We start from the raw sequence: 18,466 nt of genomic DNA, 5'->3' as shown, positions 1-18,466 counted from the left end.
TACTTCATATAGTTTAGGCATTAGAACTTCTGACAGGAAAAAGACAAGTAGCCAATCGGTTAAGGAGAGAGAGTAATTAGCATAATTCCATTGAATGGTAGCCATGGTGATCGGCAATCCGTCCAATCACTTTGGATTGTCCGGTCACATGGCATAAGGCTGTCTATGTATTGCTGGACCCGGAAGTTCGGGTGTCTGGCGTGCGTTGCAAATCCAACGGGTCTCCAGCTGGAGAAGACGTCTGTTCCTGTCACCACCACGCATATTGTCAGGCACATGATCAATAAGGGTGTATCTGAGACTCGAAAGGTTATGTTTGAGTAGAGCAAAGTGCTTGGCGACAGGTTGTTCATTTGGTCTATTTGCCAAAGCAGCCCGGATGGCAGATCGGTGTTGTGCGATTCTCTCGCGGAATGTCCTGATGGTCTTGCCGACATGGTCCGCATGGACATTTCAACAAATAGACCACGTAGGTACTGGTGCAAGACAGTGCATGGTGGATTTTGAATTTGACTCCGGAATGGGGGTGCGAAAAGAATTTGGTGCTGATCAGGGCGTTGCAGGTGGTACATCCCGTACATCTATAGCACCCACCAGGTTTTTTGTGGGTGCCAGGTGGAAGTCTAGTCGATAAATCGGTTCTAACCAACCAGTCTCTGATGTTTCGTCCCCTCGTGTATATCGGCATCAGATGGGTATTTTTCAGTTTTGAGAGGTCTTTGTCATTCTGGATGAGCGGCCATAGTAACTTAGAGGCAGCCGAGATATGTGTGTCACCTGTAATGTAAGATCTCACCCATCCCAGTCTGTCTGGGATAGGCGTGTCTCTGTTTTTTCTTTTCAGGGTGTCAGCTCGTGATAATCCATCGATTCTGCTCCTTGCTTTTATCAGAGTATCATGGGAATACCCGCGTTGCTTAAATTTAGCCGACATGGTGTCAAGGTCTTGCTCTAACACACTGGGGGAGCTTGTTATCCTTTTTACCCGAAGTAAATGAGAAAACGGGAGACCCCGTTTGAGCGCAGGTGGGTGATGGCTCTGGGCTTGGAGCAAAGTATTTCTGTTGGTGGCTCCATTTGTGACTTGTATGCATACGTCCAAATAGTTCACAGAGATTTGACTCATATTGTATGTGAACTTAATCGGGCAGTCTTTGTTATTGATACTATCGATGGTGGAAATAAAGAATTCTTGCGAGCCCGTCCAGAATACCAGGACGTCATCAATATATCTTTTATAGAAGAGAATCGATGGTGCAACGTCATCAATAAAGAACAGGGATTGTTCAATGTCTGCCATATAGGCATTCACGTACGATGGGGCCACTGGGGACCCCATCGCACATCCAGAGCACTGTTCATAAAATTTCTTGCTACACAAGAAGAAATTGCAATTGAGGGTCAATGATAGCAATTGAATAAATGGATCGACCGGAGGACCGAAGTAATGGGGGTTGTCACACAATAATTTGCATACAGCTACCAGTCCCCCATCATGGGGGATACTGGTATATAGGCTGCAGATATCTAAAGTGATCAGCCATACACCTGTTGGCAGGTTGCCCAGAGTCGACATCGCCACAAGGAGATCCGTGGTATCTTCAAGATAGGTTGGAGTGTTTTTGATACACGGCTGAAGAAAAAAGTCCAGAAAACTATACACCGGACTGTAGAGAGAGTCACGTGCCGAAATTATCGGCCGCCCGGGTGGGCGCAATGGGTTCTTATGAACCTTAGGTAGGCAATACATAATGGGGGTCTTTGGGAACTCTGAAGTGAGATAAGATTTAACGTTATCTGGTAGCGTTCCTGTAGAAGTCGCCTCATTGATAATTAGATCGAGTTCCTTTTTATACATTTGGGTCGGATCGTGTGACAGGAGCTGGTACACGTTTGGATCAGCCAGTTGGGAATAGACCTCGTTTTTATAGTCATCCACATCACATACCACGATACCTCCCCCCTTGTCGGTGGGGAGTATCATGATATCGTCGACAGATCTTTCAGGGCTCTCCATTCATTAGGCGAAAGATTGGAGTGGCGAGGACCACTCTGCTCCTTGAGGTTAGTGTCGACACGTGCTTCCATGGTTTTGATGAAGCTGTGGATGGAAGTATTATGGGATTGGGGATCAAAGGTCGATTTTTGTTTGAAAACATTGTATATTGAAAAAGTTCTAGGCACCATGGCTCGATCCTCACGATTAAAGTATTCCCTTAACTTCAAGCTTCTGTTAAGATGGGTGGTTTCAATTTTCCAGTTAAGATCCTGGAACTGGTTAGTCGGTACGAATGACAGACCATGATCTAGCACTGCCAGTTCCATAGGGGTGAGAGTTCTTTTGGATATGTTGAAGATCAGGTCCGTTTGCCTCGGGCACGACCTTTCAATCCTCCGGCATTGGCCACCTCGTCTGGGGGGACGGCATCTTTTTTGAGGAGGTCGAGATTTTTTTCTCATACTCAGCAATTCTGGTTTTAATGGCCTCCATCTCTTGTGCTGCTTCACTAATGACAAGGTTCATTAGATCAAACATCGGCACACCACTTCCTACAAAACTCGTTATTTATAACGCCCAATTGTTGGGGTGTTTCTGATGCGGAACCCCCTCGGAATCTTTTTATTACGAAAGTACTCTGAGAGGGTCACCCCGTGGAGAAGGAGCTCCGTTTCCTTTTTCTTCAATTTGAAGAGATTGTTGTAAATGTCTTCTGCTGAGGGATCACCCTCAAATTCTGTTAGACGTTGGCTAAATAGGACCGAGGATGACTCATCCTCAGAGAAATTAAGTCTTTCTCCCAGTGGCAGTGTTGGTGCCGGGAAATGGCCACTTAATCAGTTTGTACTGGAACAATACTACATGTGGAAGCATAATGCCTGGTAATAAAAATGAAGCAGGCGGCCGGGAAAAATGGCCACTTAATCAGTTTATGGAACGGTGTCCAAATTTCTACATGTACTATGCCAGTGTATGTGTATTTTACGGGATACTGATCATACTAATTAGTCAAAGTGGAAAACAGGGTGACACAATGTATATAGTTACAGATGCATAAATGAAATCTAGGGGTTGCAATAGTTGCAAAATGCTTTCACTTAAGCTAGTGGCGGACATTCAAGTTGTAATCAAGTAAAACTTATAAAACAATTAAGAGGTCTAAACCGGCATCAATCAGAGGTGGTATGTCCGTCCGGACCACCCAGTCTCTCACATTTCTGCCACGAGTATAACATGCCATAAGGTCAGTACTAGCCAACCTTAGATCTTTATCAGAGCTCAGAATTAGCCAATGGCGCCTGGCTACTGTACGTATAGTGTTACTTCATGTATTGAAATGGTTGACCCAAGGCATCTTAGATCGTTCATGTTGGACAGACTTAATTTTAGGCTTCAAAAGATCTGCTCTAGGAATTAATAATGCTTTATCCTTAGCTCTAGTAAGAAGCTCAAGATCATACCCACATACCAAAAAGTTTTTAATCATAAAATCAATCTGGTTAATGTCACTACATATACGGCAAGCCCTTAAAAATTGTGAAAAGGGAAGGCCGAATTTAAGTGGTCTAGGATGAAAACTGGTACTATGTAGTACAGTATTTCAATCTGTGTCTTTCCTAAACAACGAAGTCGAAATGACACCATCTGACACACTGACTGCTACATCCAAAAAACTGACCATAGCAGGACTAATCACATAATTGAGCTTAAGGGGTGACAAGGATTGGTTATGTCGATTGAGCATATCAATGAACTGTTGTTCTGAACCCGTCCATGCCAAGAAAATGTCATCTATGTATCTGGTATAAAAATAAATCATACCAGATACATAGGGGTTGTTAAAAAATATGTCCTCCTCAGCTGAAAACATATAAGCATTAGCGTACGATGGGGCCACATTGCACACCCAGAATGCTGGAGATACAGATGGGGCAAGCCTCTTCCTTGCTGGCGATCCGCCAGCAGCCTGCCTCACCATCTGACTGAGACGCCCGTGCGACTCATGCTCTTCTCAATCTCCGTCGGCGGGGCGACGGGAACCCTGTCCATCTCCGCCTCAGGGAGATGGACAGGGTTAGGGAGGGTTACCGCAGAGTTACCGAGAAGCCGGCGGTGACCCGGGGGAGCGACTGGAAGCGCCGTCGGAAGGGGACACGCGCGCGCCTCTCGTGCGCGCACGTCCTCTTCTCGCTATGCAGATGGCGCTGGCGGGGGATGGCGGCTGGCGTCGCCATCGCCATCCCCTGCCAAGATGGGACCTGCCCCATCTGTAAAACTGACCATCATGTATGAAGTAATTGTGGATGAGAAGTAACAACAACAGTTCACGTACCAGCTCAACAGAAGGACCAGTGTATAGTGGATGACCATCAATCAAATCACGTACAGCCTGTACCCCAGCACTATTGGGAATTACTGTGTATTGCTGGATACATCAATACTACAGATAAAACTCCCAACCGGGATACCATGTAGGTCTTGTAATTTATTAATAAATGAAGTAGTATCCAGAAGATATCGTGGGTGCTGTACAATACACGGCTGTAATAGAGAATCAAGATAGACCGAACAGTTCTGGAATAGGGAGCCATTAGCAGCTATAATGGGCCTCCCCGGAGGCAATGTAGAATGTTTATGTATCTTGGGGAGTGTATACATTACAGGAGTAACCGGCCAAGACGGAACTAACGCCTCCTCAAGAGTTTTACCTATAACACCATCCATAACTGCCCGGTCTATCATAGAACAAAGCAACTCAGTACAAGCTTTGGTGGGATCACTAGTAAGGAGCTGGTATACAGCATGATCAGATAATTGTCGTTCAATTTCACATTTATAAGGATCCAAATCCTGCATCCACATCTGCATCTGCGTCCACTTCTTACTTCAATACCTTAGGACACAGGGTCGGATCCGTGATCTCCATATAACCAGTGTTTACTTGTATTATTTCTTTATAAGTGTAACCACTTCTCAGACGCAGCATCAGCTTTGATCATAATCAATTTGTCTATCAATTGGTATAGTTGGTGTATCGATGGTGATCCTAAAGCTATAAAGATATGTTCATTGCATAAACTCTCATTGAGAGTCTCATACGCTGATGCGTCTGAGTGGCATATTTAAATAGCTGTGAGGCTGCATTAGACATACAGTATATAAAGGGTAAAGCTTTATTTCTTATAAAGCCAGTGAATAGGTTAAACCTGTTAGGTCACTTTACAATGGATTCAGGAGCATCTAGTCATATGCTAATGTGTTTTACAACCATTCACATTGTCATGTCAGTGAATGGAGAAGCTCTGCTCTGAGCCTATTGATTGCTAAAACCACAGTATCAGGCTGCAGTTGTCAGGGGTAACCGGTTGCATGGTTTAGAGCAGGGGTGGCCAACCAGTCAGAGGTAAAGAGCCGAAAAAAAAACCTGTAATCAAGGTAAAGAGCCAACAACATGCACGCGCACCAACAAATGGGGAGTGTTCTCTTTGGATCCCTTGGGTGGGTGTGATACACATATGCCTCCAATAGTGCAGTGCTATATATACATATGCCCCCAATAGTGCCAGATACACATATGCTCCCACAGTGCCAGGTATGCCCCCACGGTGCTGGGTATGCCCCCACGGTGCCACATTATACCACACACCACAATGCCCATTATAGAAAATGCCATAATGCCTGTTACACATAATTTTGCACTTTATAATGCCCGTTAAACATTATTCTGCATGCCGTAATGCCCGTTACACATTATATCAAATGCCGTAATACCAGTTACACAAGGCCCCTTTCTGTTGATCGCCTGTGTCCCAGGGTGTGTGCAGTGTGTTCTGTGGCTGTGTCCCTGAAGGGGGGTCTTAAAGGCCTACTGATGCCCCTGTGTGGCCTAGGTGGGTGCGAGGCCAAGATCAGTGGGTTTAGGGGGTGATGGACAGGTGGGTTATCTAGGATGCATCTACCTTACAGCCCGTGTCAGTTGCCGTCTCCTACCGGTCCCGCTCTGCAATCCCAGTCCTGGGTGCTGCTCCCTCATCTGCCGGTTCAGGCTGTCAATCACCACCGGGTAGTAAGGCTGCGGCCGGGTCCTCTTCTCTGCTGCTTGCTGTCTGTTCCAGCGCAAGGGGTAGGAGCCGGACACTTCTTCCATCAGCTCCTGCACGGCCGGGTCCCGGGTGTCCGCTGCGGGTCACGCTCCTGCACTGCCGTGTCAGGTAGGTGCCCGGCTGCTCTGTGGCTCCTGCTCCCCCCTGCACTGCCGGGTACTTGAGGTTCCGGGAGCGGCTCACACTGGGGAGGACCTCGCCACTTTCCTGCGCGAGGTCCTGTCTCTGCCGCTACACGCGGCCTCTCTGCACCGCCTGACATCACATCTCCCCGCCGTCAATCAGTCTGGGGTCGGGGTCAAGAGGGACGCTGCAGCGGATCTGACAGCGTGCTCCCTATTCCTGTCCCGCAGCAGAGGGTAATGGTGGGATGGGGACAGGGACGGACAGTGGGCAGCTGAGTGGGAGCAGGAGCCGCACATTAACAGGGGGAGAGCCGCATGCGGCTCGAGAGCCGCGGGTTGGCCACCCCTGGTTTAGAGGGTAACGGATACAGTGTAACTACTTTATTATATACTGGTCTATTGATATTAACGGTTTTAATACCACGTCATACCCCCACTATCCACGTGGGCGTGGAGTTAATTTTATAAAGCGTGGTGAGCGCAGCGAGCCACCGAGCCCGAAGCGTGGCGAGGGCAGCATATACGTCCGCGAGGGGATTCGCTCGCCACGCTTCGGGCGCGGTGGCTCGCTATGCTCGCCGCACTTTATAAGATTAACTACAAGCCCGCGTGGATAGTGGAGTTATGACATGGATAGTGGGGATATGAAACATTATTCATTAACGTAGCTACAAATACGTAACTTACGTATTTTACTCAAGTTACGTAGTTTACGTAACTAGCATAGTGGTGCATTGGTAGTGGTGTATGGAGAAATACACCACTACGCAAACTACGTAATGGGCGCCCAACTAACATATAAGTACTACAGTATATATATATATATATAACATGCAGCGATGGACCGGCACTCCCAGCTTAATCAGCAGGTTACTGGCGCAGGTGCCCTCACAGCTTCAAGATAAGCAGAGTATACAGGAACAGAGGTGCGGCACTCAGGACTTTCAAGTAGAATAACGACAGTACAGTGTCATAAAGTCACTGTACTGTCGTTCTTCTACTTGAAAGTCCTGAGTGCCGCACCTCTGTTCCTGTGTATATATATATATATATATATATATATATATATATATATACTTCCTATCCAGAAGATAAGTGAGGCAGCACTCCTTGTTCAAGATGCAAAAGTAAATCACATTTATTCCATTGATTCAGAGGTTATATGCTGCACTGGGGTGCAACTGATGGCAAAAGCAGCATAAAGACATGGGTTCAGAGTCTGTTACAATTTCATAGTCACCAAATGAATGATATGGCAGTCATATCAAGGACAAGGAGTGCTGCCTCACTTATCTTCTGGATAGGAAGTTTCCATATTACAAATCTTAGGCTCCTGCACCCATCTCTGTGGATACTAGTAATGAGTGCCTATCCCCCAAGTTTCCATATATATATATATATATATATATATTTGCAAAAAAGATGGAGAAAAACGCACCAATGAGCCAGATATAAACAACACTTTTACTTGTACTTATGCTCACATACATAGGGGTTTAAAATCATATGCTTGCCAGCCACATGAAACATCCGATATCTGCACGAGATGGAATGCCGGATACACAGGAAAGGAAGCCGCTCAGCCGCCGACCAAGGACCCACGGACTCACCGCTCTCTGGACAACAGCCGCACATGCAGAATACACCGGTGGACAGATGGACGTCTCCACGTCGGATCAAGTTAGCCACGCCCAACGCGTTTCGTCAACAGGAAGGACTTCGTCAGGGGGTGTGGTTATCCCAGGTGAGTATCAGGTATATATAGCACTCAAACATTTCTTTTCAGGTGCAATCGGTTCAGCTAATTTATACAGACTAATTGGTTCTGGCAGGCATAGATATTACAAACATACAATGAATACTACAGACATCTTCAATAAATTGCCGCCTCCCATCAAACACATATATGATTATACAAATATTAAAAATATTCTATGTCTAAATCCTATATATAAAATTTTTTTTTTTTTATTATTAAATAGAAATAACTCTATAAAAATACATAAATATAAATATATCTAAAAACGCATATATATATAATGCCAAAATCTACGGAATATACATCATATATGATTTATATTAATGATGGCGTCAACCTGTACAAAAAATAATAATTCCAAAAAACAATTAGTAAAAAACAAGAATAATAAAATACACACATCATTTCATAATTATAAGAAAACTAGCATAAGCAATATCATAGCATAGTGTATCTCATTTGAAAAAGGTAGCAGCGAGAAAAATGGCATCAGAATAGCAGCGAAGAATAAACAAATAATTCAAGAGAAGTCTCAACACTAATATCGAAAATTATTCCATATATACTCAAAATGCTGGACTGACATCACCTCTGTACTATCGATGCGGGCTTGCCATCTCTTAACGACCCGAATGACAGAGCACAGCTCAGCATTATCATCCGGACCAAAAGACAGCCGCACACACGCACCAACAACTTTACAGAAAAGGCGTGATGTCACATCCCTCATTCAGACCTTGTGGGGACATAGTTCCCAAAGTATATATCCAGAATGTTTCCCTCTTACTTAACTTATTAAGGATATTACCACCACGCTCATCCAGTACTACATGTTCAATAGCTTTACACGTTAGGTGGTCTAAATTGGAGTTACAACATTGTATGAAATGTCGTGGGACACTATGCAGGGACACTTTATTTCGAATACTCCGTGCATGTTCTAAAACACGCAGTTTCATTTGCCTCTTAGTCTTTCCCACATATCGTTTCCCACACCTACACTCGAGGAGATAAATAACGTTAGTTGTAGTGCAACACATCCTACTCTTAATTTCAAATGATTTGCTATTATCAAAATTAGAAAATCTGAGTCTATCCTTATAGATATATATAAAATTCAAATGTGACTGGAGTTTCTGTCACTTGGCTTAGCTCTACGTATGTATGTAAGTGCAGCAGGAGCTCCCTATTACAAGCATATGCCTCCTTCTGCAGTAGTAATCATACCTGCGTCGGATCACTCTGCAAGCTACCCGTCACAGAGGCCAGGAAATATCTCTGCAATCACAGAGAACCCAGACCCCTTCCCTCCCCATAAACAGGGGCCATTGCTGTCTTGCAGGACCTGTTTGTTTGCTCAACAGGAAGCAACTCCATATAAACCAAATATGATTAAGGCCAGTAGTAAGTGTTATTATTGTAACTGTATAGTTTGATACTGTGACATTTCTATCCCTAATGATGCTGAATGATAAAATGTCATTTTTCAATAGGTCTACAGCGATTTTCTCTGGCCCTTCATCAGTTGGTGTTAAGCCTGTAAATGCAAATGAAGATTTACAAATCAACGGCAGTCAAAACTTAGAGCAGCGCATCATTCGACTATCTATGAAGGCCAAAGCTGTGGGCAATATAATTACAATAGAGAGTGCAGAAATTTCTCAACACAAGCGTAGTGAGCTTGGCACTGAATTGCCTCAAGAGAAACGTTTTGAAAGAAATGTTCTGTTAGCTGAGGACATTGTCCCAGAAGAAATGGCAACAGTAAATTTTTTAGTTGCTGAAGACTTTTCAGAAGGAGAAAAACATCTGAATGATCCAGGACAAACCTGCACTGAACCCAAAACAAAAGATCATGTAAAAGATGTTGCTGAAAGTGACATTCCACAAGAACCTTTATTCGGAGAACAGTTCTCACAAGAAGGCTCTGTCTTAACAAATAAAATGCCAGAATTTCAAAAATCAAAAGAACGAAGTTCTAGAAAGACGCCTTTAGAACATATGGTTTCAAGCCTCAAGAATGATAACGTTTCACTTTCTAAATTAAAAGGTAAGTGTCAGATATTTGTAAAGGCCTCCAGGCCTCCATGCATAAAGGCTCACTATACTCGCTCCATGGGGCAGCTGCTTTTGAGTTTTCCATGGACCTACTGTGGAGAGCGGCAACATGGTCCAACCATCACTCCTTTTTATGCTTCTATAGGTTTGACACGTTTGCGACCTTAGCTTCACAATTTGGTTGTGTGGTTCTGCAGGGTTCTCAGCGCTCTCCCGCCATGGTTGGGAGCTCTGGGATGTCCCCATTGTAACTTACTCTCCAGTGTCCCCTGCTGGTTGGATGAGAAAACATAATTTTGGTACTTATCGGTAAATCGATATTGGTATGGGGTTACTCAGCAATGTATCCATCTTTGCGGACGATACAAAACTGAGCAGAGTTATTAAATCATCAGAAGATGTCACCACGCTTCAAAATGATATTGACAATCTAGATGAGTGGGCAAAAAAGTGGAAGATGAGGTTCATTGTGAACAAATGCAAGGTCATGAACATTGGGAGACATAACCAGTGTGCTAGTTATAACCTAAGCGGGGACAAAATTGGGTAAATCAGTACTCCAAAAGGATCTAGGAGTCCAAATAGACAACACACTGGGGTGTAGTGCTCAATGTAATATAGCAACAAAAAAGGCCAACAAAATTCTCACATGTATTAAAAGGGGCATGGAAACTAGGGACTCAAAAGTAATTATGCCTCTGTACAAAATCATTGGTTAGATCGCACCTCGAATATGCAGTGCAGTTCTGGGCCCCGCACTATAAAAAGGACATCATAGAATTAGAAAAAATCCAAAGAAGAGAAACAAAGCTTATTAGGGGAATGGAGAATTTAAGCTTTGAGGAAAGATTAAACAATTTGGGACTATTTACACTAGAGAAAAGACGTTTAAGGGGGGATATGCTCAACATGTATAAATATATTAGGGGCCAATATAAGGAACTGTCAAACACCCTTTTTTCTACTAGAAAGGAATCTACGACGCGAGGGCACGAGTTTAGATTAGAAGAAAAAAGATTTTGTTCATCTAGAAGAAAAAAATTATTTACAGTCAGAGCAGTCAAACTTTGGAATTCTCTTCCTGGAGAAGTAGTGTCGGCAGACACTATAAATATTTTTAAAATAAGGTTGGATATTGGTTAAAAACATCCATGGGTACGAATAAGTAACATAATCTGTCTTTAAAATATCACAACATACTATACAACAAGGGATAAGCTGCTATAAACATACAGTCGGTTGAACTAGATGGACGCAAGTCTTTATTCAGCCTCACCTACTATGTAACTATGTATAGAGGGGAGGAGCAGTCACACTATGTATGCCTGCTCCTAGTTACTACAATTGTAACTTACTCTCCAGTGTCCCCTGTTAATCCTGTTTTCCTTTATTTATGGAGGAGTTTGGAGTACTAAAGTTAGATTTATAAAGGTCAGCTTTTTAGATAATCCAAAAAGAGAGTGTTGATGAAGCGTTTAACATCGTAGACATCTCAAATGTGAAGCAACAGATCTTGCTGCAAGATCCTGGGAAGTCAAAAGCTTTGAAATACCTGCTGTCAGCACATTCGCAGCCACAGGAATGCCAGCCAAAGAAAGTGCCCCCTCACTATACTGCAGCAGGTAATATTGTAAGGCAACACTATTGTCTCTGCATCACCCATACTTGCGTATGTTGCATTCCAGAGCAACACGAGCAGTGAGAAAACACACAAGATACAATCTTCAGATGGACTGTATTTCAGATCTGCATCAGCCTCATTGCATTTATGTTCCTTCACACTTGCTCAAAATGCACCAGGCTGAAGTGCTGTAATATTTATAATAACACTGCAATATAAAGGGGTAAATTTACTAAGATGTGTATTCTACTTCACGTGATGTTGCTATGGGCAACCAATCAGAATCTACTTCTTAAATATTTAGTACCCTCTAGAAGATAGTAGACAGGATCTGATTGGTTGCCCATAGCAACATGTGAAGTAGAATACACATCTTAGTAAATTTCCCCCAAAGGCCAGTATTCAATGCTCCCGATTCACAGTTTTTTCGGCGAATTGGGCTGTTTTCACTCCTTGCAGTGAATCTGTTTCACTGAAAATCTGATTCACCCTATTCAATGTTCACTGTTCGCTGAAAATGAACAGTGAATGCCGGCCAGTTCTCCGTTTCATGCTCGCTGCAATTCACTGAAGTATTTCAATGGGGTTTTCACTGGGATTTGCCGAGAGTGTATTCAATGCTAGGATGGATAACCGCTTTCTCCCTGATTTTTGCCATGATTCACCGTTTTGCACTCGACATCTTTTTTAGGTGAACTGGAAAGTGATCTTTTAAAATAAAGAAAAATCAGAATTTTTTTCTGTGAAGGGGCATGCTATTTTTATTCATGTGCTTGAAGCACATTAATATAATAAATTTTTTAAAATTATTTTTTTACACATTCGCCAGCAGGGGGCCGGGAGCCGCTCATTAAATATTCATATATTCACTTCACACTGGTCCCGGCTTATTACGAGCGGGACCAGTAAAGCAGCTCCCTACCCCTGTCCCCTGCCAGCTCTCCCGGGGGGGGGGGCATCTGTGGCTTAACACCCCGGCTCCCTATGGACAGGTCCCAGACGCTCCCACACACCGGCAAACCGCAGCGCCAGCACCCGCCTGCAGACAGAGGCACATCCAAGATGGCGCCCGGCTCACAAGGCACGCAGCAGGAGAGAACCCAGGAGGCCACCCCAGCCCCAGCTCTTACGCCCAGCACCACGCCAGGACTGGCGCCAGTAAGTGTATCAGAAACGCCACACTTTACAAGCACTCAGCCTGAGCTATTTTCCCCGCACAGCCCACAGCTCTCCCAACAGCAGGCTGCACCCCTGACTTACAATTACTTGGTCAGAGCCATACAGGACACCATCAACCCCATCTTAGACGCCCATGCTGCGAAATTACAGCAATCAGTCCAAGACATAAAATCCCAAGTGAAGCAAGTTTCAAAGCGAGTAACTGCTAATGAAACTCACTTAGGAGAGGCATTTGAAGATATTTATGACCTCAAAGCGTCTAAAGGTGCCCATACACGTTACAATTATTGTATACAATATTGTATACAATATCGCATCTGGGTTTTGCGATGAGATGAGATAAGATGAGATCTAGTACAAAAAGTATGTGCAGCACATACTTTTTGTACTAGATCTCATCTCATCGCAAAACCGATATGCGATGAGATGCGATATTGTATACAATATTGTATACAATAATTGCAACGTGTATGGGCACCTTAATGACTCACTGCTGAAATCCACATACACCTTACAGCTTAAACTGGACGATTTGGAAAATCGTTCAAGAAGAAACAACCTGCGCATTATAGGACTGCCTGAGACCCTTAAAGGCCCAGACCTGTACTCCTTTTTACTGACAACCTTACCTGCTTTACTGCATGTGGAAGATACATGCGCAGGAATGGTCATTGAGAGGGCACATAGACTGGGCCAATTGAGAGACAATGCCTCTAGCAGACCTAGAGCTGTAATATTCAAGTGCCTTAACTACCAGCATAAGGAGGCTATATGGGCAGCGTTTAGACAGAATAGGTCACTGCAATGGAACAACAATAAATTGTTAATATTCCAGGACTTCTCTGCGGAGGTCACAAGGGCCAGAAAGGAATTTTCACCTTTATGTACCCGTTTGGTGAAAGATCAAGTTAAATTTGCCCTCGTCTACCCAGCAAAATTACGTATTTTTATAGGAACTTCATTCCAAGAATTCAGTACAGTACGAGATGCAGAAGGCTATCTGCTGGAACTGGCACAAGCTACATTTTCCCCAGCAGGCCCAGACTCTATGCAGCAAACCTGATAAGTGACTCATGCTGATAAGTGACTACACTTTATTTTTGCAGTCCGGCCGATCCAGACTTTACATGGGCGGACATCCCCTGTAACTCAGGCTTTCAGCTGAAACCCCCCTTTTGTGCTGAGTGCCCATACCAGCAGGAGGGAATGGTGCTATCGTTTTCCCCTTCTCACATTAATTCCGGCCTGCGTAGGGCGGAATAACTTTCCACCAGTGCCTTTAATTGATCGACCCACTGGAGCAATTCATACCGCGACTCTGGCTCACAATATAAAGTGGGGACATTACCCTCCCCCGACCCTGTTGAATAACGGCACTGACACCAGCGACCCATATGGGCCCTACATGCAGCACGCTGTGGCTCAGAGCCGACAGCAGACAGTTATTGCTGATGGTTTTGTTTTATTTTTATTTTTTTTCACAGTTTCATGGTTATACGAAATGTTGTTGGCGAACTTTGATATTGATGTTGATTTGCAGAGATATATACCAGCCGTTGAGACATTAGTCACTGCGGTGGGCAGATTTCTTGCTAAGGCTGGGGCGAGCCTTGTTCGTGTGCACTGTAGTTGTTGTTGCATGGGGCAGACGGAACCCGGCGGCCCTCTCTGCGGCCGGGATTCCGGAAGTCTCTTTAGTTATGTACCCGTTCATCCTAAGTTTGGGGTGCTAGGTAGTCAGGAAGCACCGCTTGTTGTTCTCTTGTTTTTAGTATATCTTACTTATGCTACCAAAATGGCGGTGCGCCCGGCGCCCTGGTTTCACCCCACCCCCTTCTCCCCCCCTCTCTTCCCTTATGTGTCTCCGTTTTGTCTTGTGTCCTGTCATAAATACTTAGACGATTTTGTAGGATATATATTCCAGTTAGGCATGTCTATTTTTGTAGGCACAGCGCTCAGGCATGTATGCACAGATATTGTAGACCACGATGCATGATCTTAAAGTTGTAACGCTGAATGTTGGTGGCTTCCATGTTCCTTCTAAACGCAAAAAAATGGTGCTCTATCTGCACAAATTAAGGGCGGACGTGGCATATTTACAGGAGACTCATTTGACACCCCCTGAAATCCTTAAATTGAACACATTGGGGTGGACGGTGCTGGCATCGTCCCCCTATAACTCAAAATCCAGAGGGGTGGTCATTCTGATCAGAAAACAGATCCCAGTATCAATCCACTTAACTAAAGCCGATCCTGAGGGCAGATTTGTCTTAGTGGATGCCACCATACATTCAGCAAGATATACGCTGTGTAATGTTTATGCGCCTAATGTCTTCTCAAAAGTGTTTTTTCGGAGTATAGTGACTCTACTTATGCCATACCTAGACATAACAATTATTTTAGCTGGGGACTTTAATATAGTATCATCCAATGTCCTAGATAGAGAGACCCAAACCCACACTAGGAGAGCCCCACCCAGACATGGTATGCAATACCTATTGTCCAGTTTACATCTAACTGATGTTTGGAGAGCATGCCACCCGGTTGAGAGAGAATTTTCCTGTCTTTCCGCAACACACAATACCTTATCCCTCATTGACTGTATCCTTCTCTCCACAAACACCTTTCCAAAGGTACATGATTCTGGTATTGAAACTATCTCGGTCTCGGACCATGCAGCATGCTGGATATCGTTAGTACCCACGCAGGATAGGGGCTCCTATATACAGTGGCAGTTCCCAAGTCATCTGGCCAGCTCCACAAAATTTAAGTCCCACCTCGACTCCACATGGATGGAGTATAAGCACAATAATTTAACGACAGAAACTAATTCCCCACTGCTATTCTGGCAGGCATCCAAGCCAGTGCTTCGTGGAACAATCACTTCATATACTTCCCACGCCCGTAGGGAAAGATCCAAACTTTACCTCGAGGCCCAATCTAACCTTACCTCAGCATACCACACATTTAAATCCTCTCCCACCCAGCCACATAAACTAGCATTTACCCAAGCCAAAACGTTGTTTGACTCTCTCCTTTCCAAAGAAGAAACACGCATGACATTTAATATCCAAAGTAAATTTCATAGATTTGGAGGTAAATCCAACTGCTTAATGTCTAATCTGCTACAAGGCCAAACACCCCCCCCCCCCCCCCCCCCCACTATTATTACAGCTCTAAAAAATGATAGCAATGACCTGGTTCACACAGGACGGGATATTTCTAACACCCTCCACGACTTCTACACACGTTTATATTCCCCCGCCCAAGAGAACACCGTCAATAAAGCAACTTTTTGGGACTCAGTGTCCCTCCCCTCCCTATCATCAGACCAAACGGACACACCGCTGTCTGACTTGGACAATTGAAACCTAATAAGACCCCTGGTCCGGATGGACTGACCAGCGAGTATTATAAACTTTTAGCCCCCAGGATTGTACCTTCCTTAACAGCTTTCTTTAACTCAAAGGAACACCCCAACCCCCCTATTTTAATTCTGCATTACTGAAAGTAATATTGAAACCGGGTCGCGACCCCACCTTACCATCTTCCTACAGACCAATCTCCCTACTCAATACTGATTATATACTATATACCATGTTACTGGCGGACAGGTTGAAGTATTTATTACCCTCTATTATAAGTAAAGACCAAACAGGTTTCATATGGGGCAGACACTCAGTCCTTAACGTGCGAAAGCTACTTTCGGTGTTGCAGTGGTTACAGGCCTCGGGGAATAGAGACCCTCATGCTATTTTGTCATTGGATGCCGAAAAGGCCTTTGACATGATCTCCTGGGATCACCTCTTTATAACCTTACAGAAATTCGGAATCCCGGAGGCCTTTTCCGAAGCAATCCGAAACTTATATACTAACTCCACTTCCCAAATTCTAGCCAATAACTACCTATCGCCCCCAGTCCAAATACTACGAGGTACGCGTCAAGGTTGCCCATTATCCCCACTCTTATTTGCCCTAGCTCTAAAAAACGATAGCAATGACCTGGTTCACACAGGACGGGATATTTCTAACACCCTCCACGACTTCTACACACGTTTATATTCCCCCGCCCAAGAGAACACCGTCAATAAAGCAACTTTTTGAGACTCAGTGTCCCTCCCCTCCCTATCATCAGACCAAACGGACACACTGCTGCCTGACTTGGACAATTGAAACCTAATAAGACCCCCGGTCCGGATGGACTGACCAGCGAGTATTATAAACTTTTAGCCCCCAGGATTGTACCTTCCTTAACAGCTTTCTTTAACTCAAAGGAACACCCCAACCCCCCTATTTTAATTCTGCATTACTGAGAGTAATATTGAAACCGGGTCGCGACCCCACCTTACCATCTTCCTACAGACCAATCTCCCTACTCAATACTGATTATAAACTATATACCATGTTACTGGCGGACAGGTTGAAGTATTTATTACCCTCTATTATAAGTAAAGACCAAACAGGTTTCATATGGGGCAGACACTCAGTCCTTAACGTGCGAAAGCTACTTTCGGTGTTGCAGTGGTTACAGGCCTCGGGGAATAGAGACCCTCATGCTATTTTGTCATTGGATGCCGAAAAAGGCCTTTGACATGATCTCCTGGGATCACCTCTTTATAACCTTACAGAAATTTGGAATCCCGGAGGCCTTTTCCGAAGCAATCCGAAACTTATATACTAACTCCACTTCCTAAATTCTAGCCAATAACTACCTATCGCCCCCAGTCCAAATACTACGAGGTACGCGTCAAGGTTGCCCATTATCCCCACTCTTATTTGCCCTAGCTCTAGAGCCTTTAGCTATAAAACTACGTAATACCACATCGTTCACTGGGGTACAGATAGGCACAGTAGAAGCCAAACTGAGTATGTTTGCTGATGACATGCTCCTATTCTTTTCAAATCCAGAGACCTCCATCCCAGCTGCCATGGCAGTCATAGATGACTTTGCACATTCGCAGGGCTCAAAATAAACCACCCCAAATCATGTTTATACCCCATTGCGCTTCCCCCAACACTCATTGCTGCGAACCCTTTCCTCGCACGACATAGTATATGTTCTTCCTCCTTCAAATACCTTGGTATTCTGATACCCCTACACTTAAACTTATTGTACACGACAAATATCAAACCTGCCCTACAAAACATAGCAAAACTCACAGATAGGTGGGTATCACTCCCACTTTCACTATATGGCCGAGTAACAGTAGTTAAAAGTGTCCTGTTTCTGAAATTAGCATACTTGCTGCAGATGCTGCCCATCTCTCTTTCTAAAGCAGATGTGTCGCGTTACAACACCTTGATTTCAAAATGTATATGGGCCAACAAAAAACCTAGAATGCCGTTGACAAGGATGTTTCTTCTGAAATCATCTGGTGGCTTTGCTTTACCCCACGCGCACATGTTCCCACTTGCTGCTTTATTTAGGTACGCCAGGGATTGGTTTTTCCATAGATCAGATTACACTAACAAAGACCTGGAACTAGCACTATTCCACCCCTACTCTCCGGCAGCACTATTACACGCACCACGTAGTAAGATTCCTTCCAGCATCAGTGATAATATTCTTTTTTATGATGTATACAAAATGTGGACATATGTCAACAAACGCTTTAACAAGAA

General features: G+C 44.2%; 2 protein-coding genes across 4 annotated transcripts in view; one reads left to right on the top strand and one right to left on the bottom strand.

The window, feature by feature from the left end:
- The window catches only part of LOC146068787 (protein unc-13 homolog A-like), an 802,795-nt gene that overhangs the window by 379,829 nt on the left and 404,500 nt on the right, over window positions 1–18,466 (bottom strand). The window lies entirely within an intron of this gene.
- LOC146027229 (uncharacterized) overlaps window positions 1–18,466 on the top strand; it is a 152,774-nt gene that overhangs the window by 99,116 nt on the left and 35,192 nt on the right. Inside the window, exon 4 of the mRNA XM_083158184.1 lies at window positions 9,480–10,036. Within this exon, the coding sequence (XP_083014310.1) occupies window positions 9,480–10,036 (557 nt within the window). The remainder of the gene's footprint in view (window positions 1–9,479; window positions 10,037–18,466) is intronic.

The sequence above is a fragment of the Crinia signifera genome, chromosome 1 (assembly GCF_055691185.1).
Source record: "Crinia signifera chromosome 1, ASM5569118v1, whole genome shotgun sequence".
NCBI classification, from domain to species: Eukaryota; Metazoa; Chordata; class Amphibia; order Anura; family Myobatrachidae; genus Crinia; species Crinia signifera.
The sequence above is the reverse complement of the archived record's forward strand: the minus strand, read 5'-3'. Positions and strand labels throughout refer to the sequence as shown.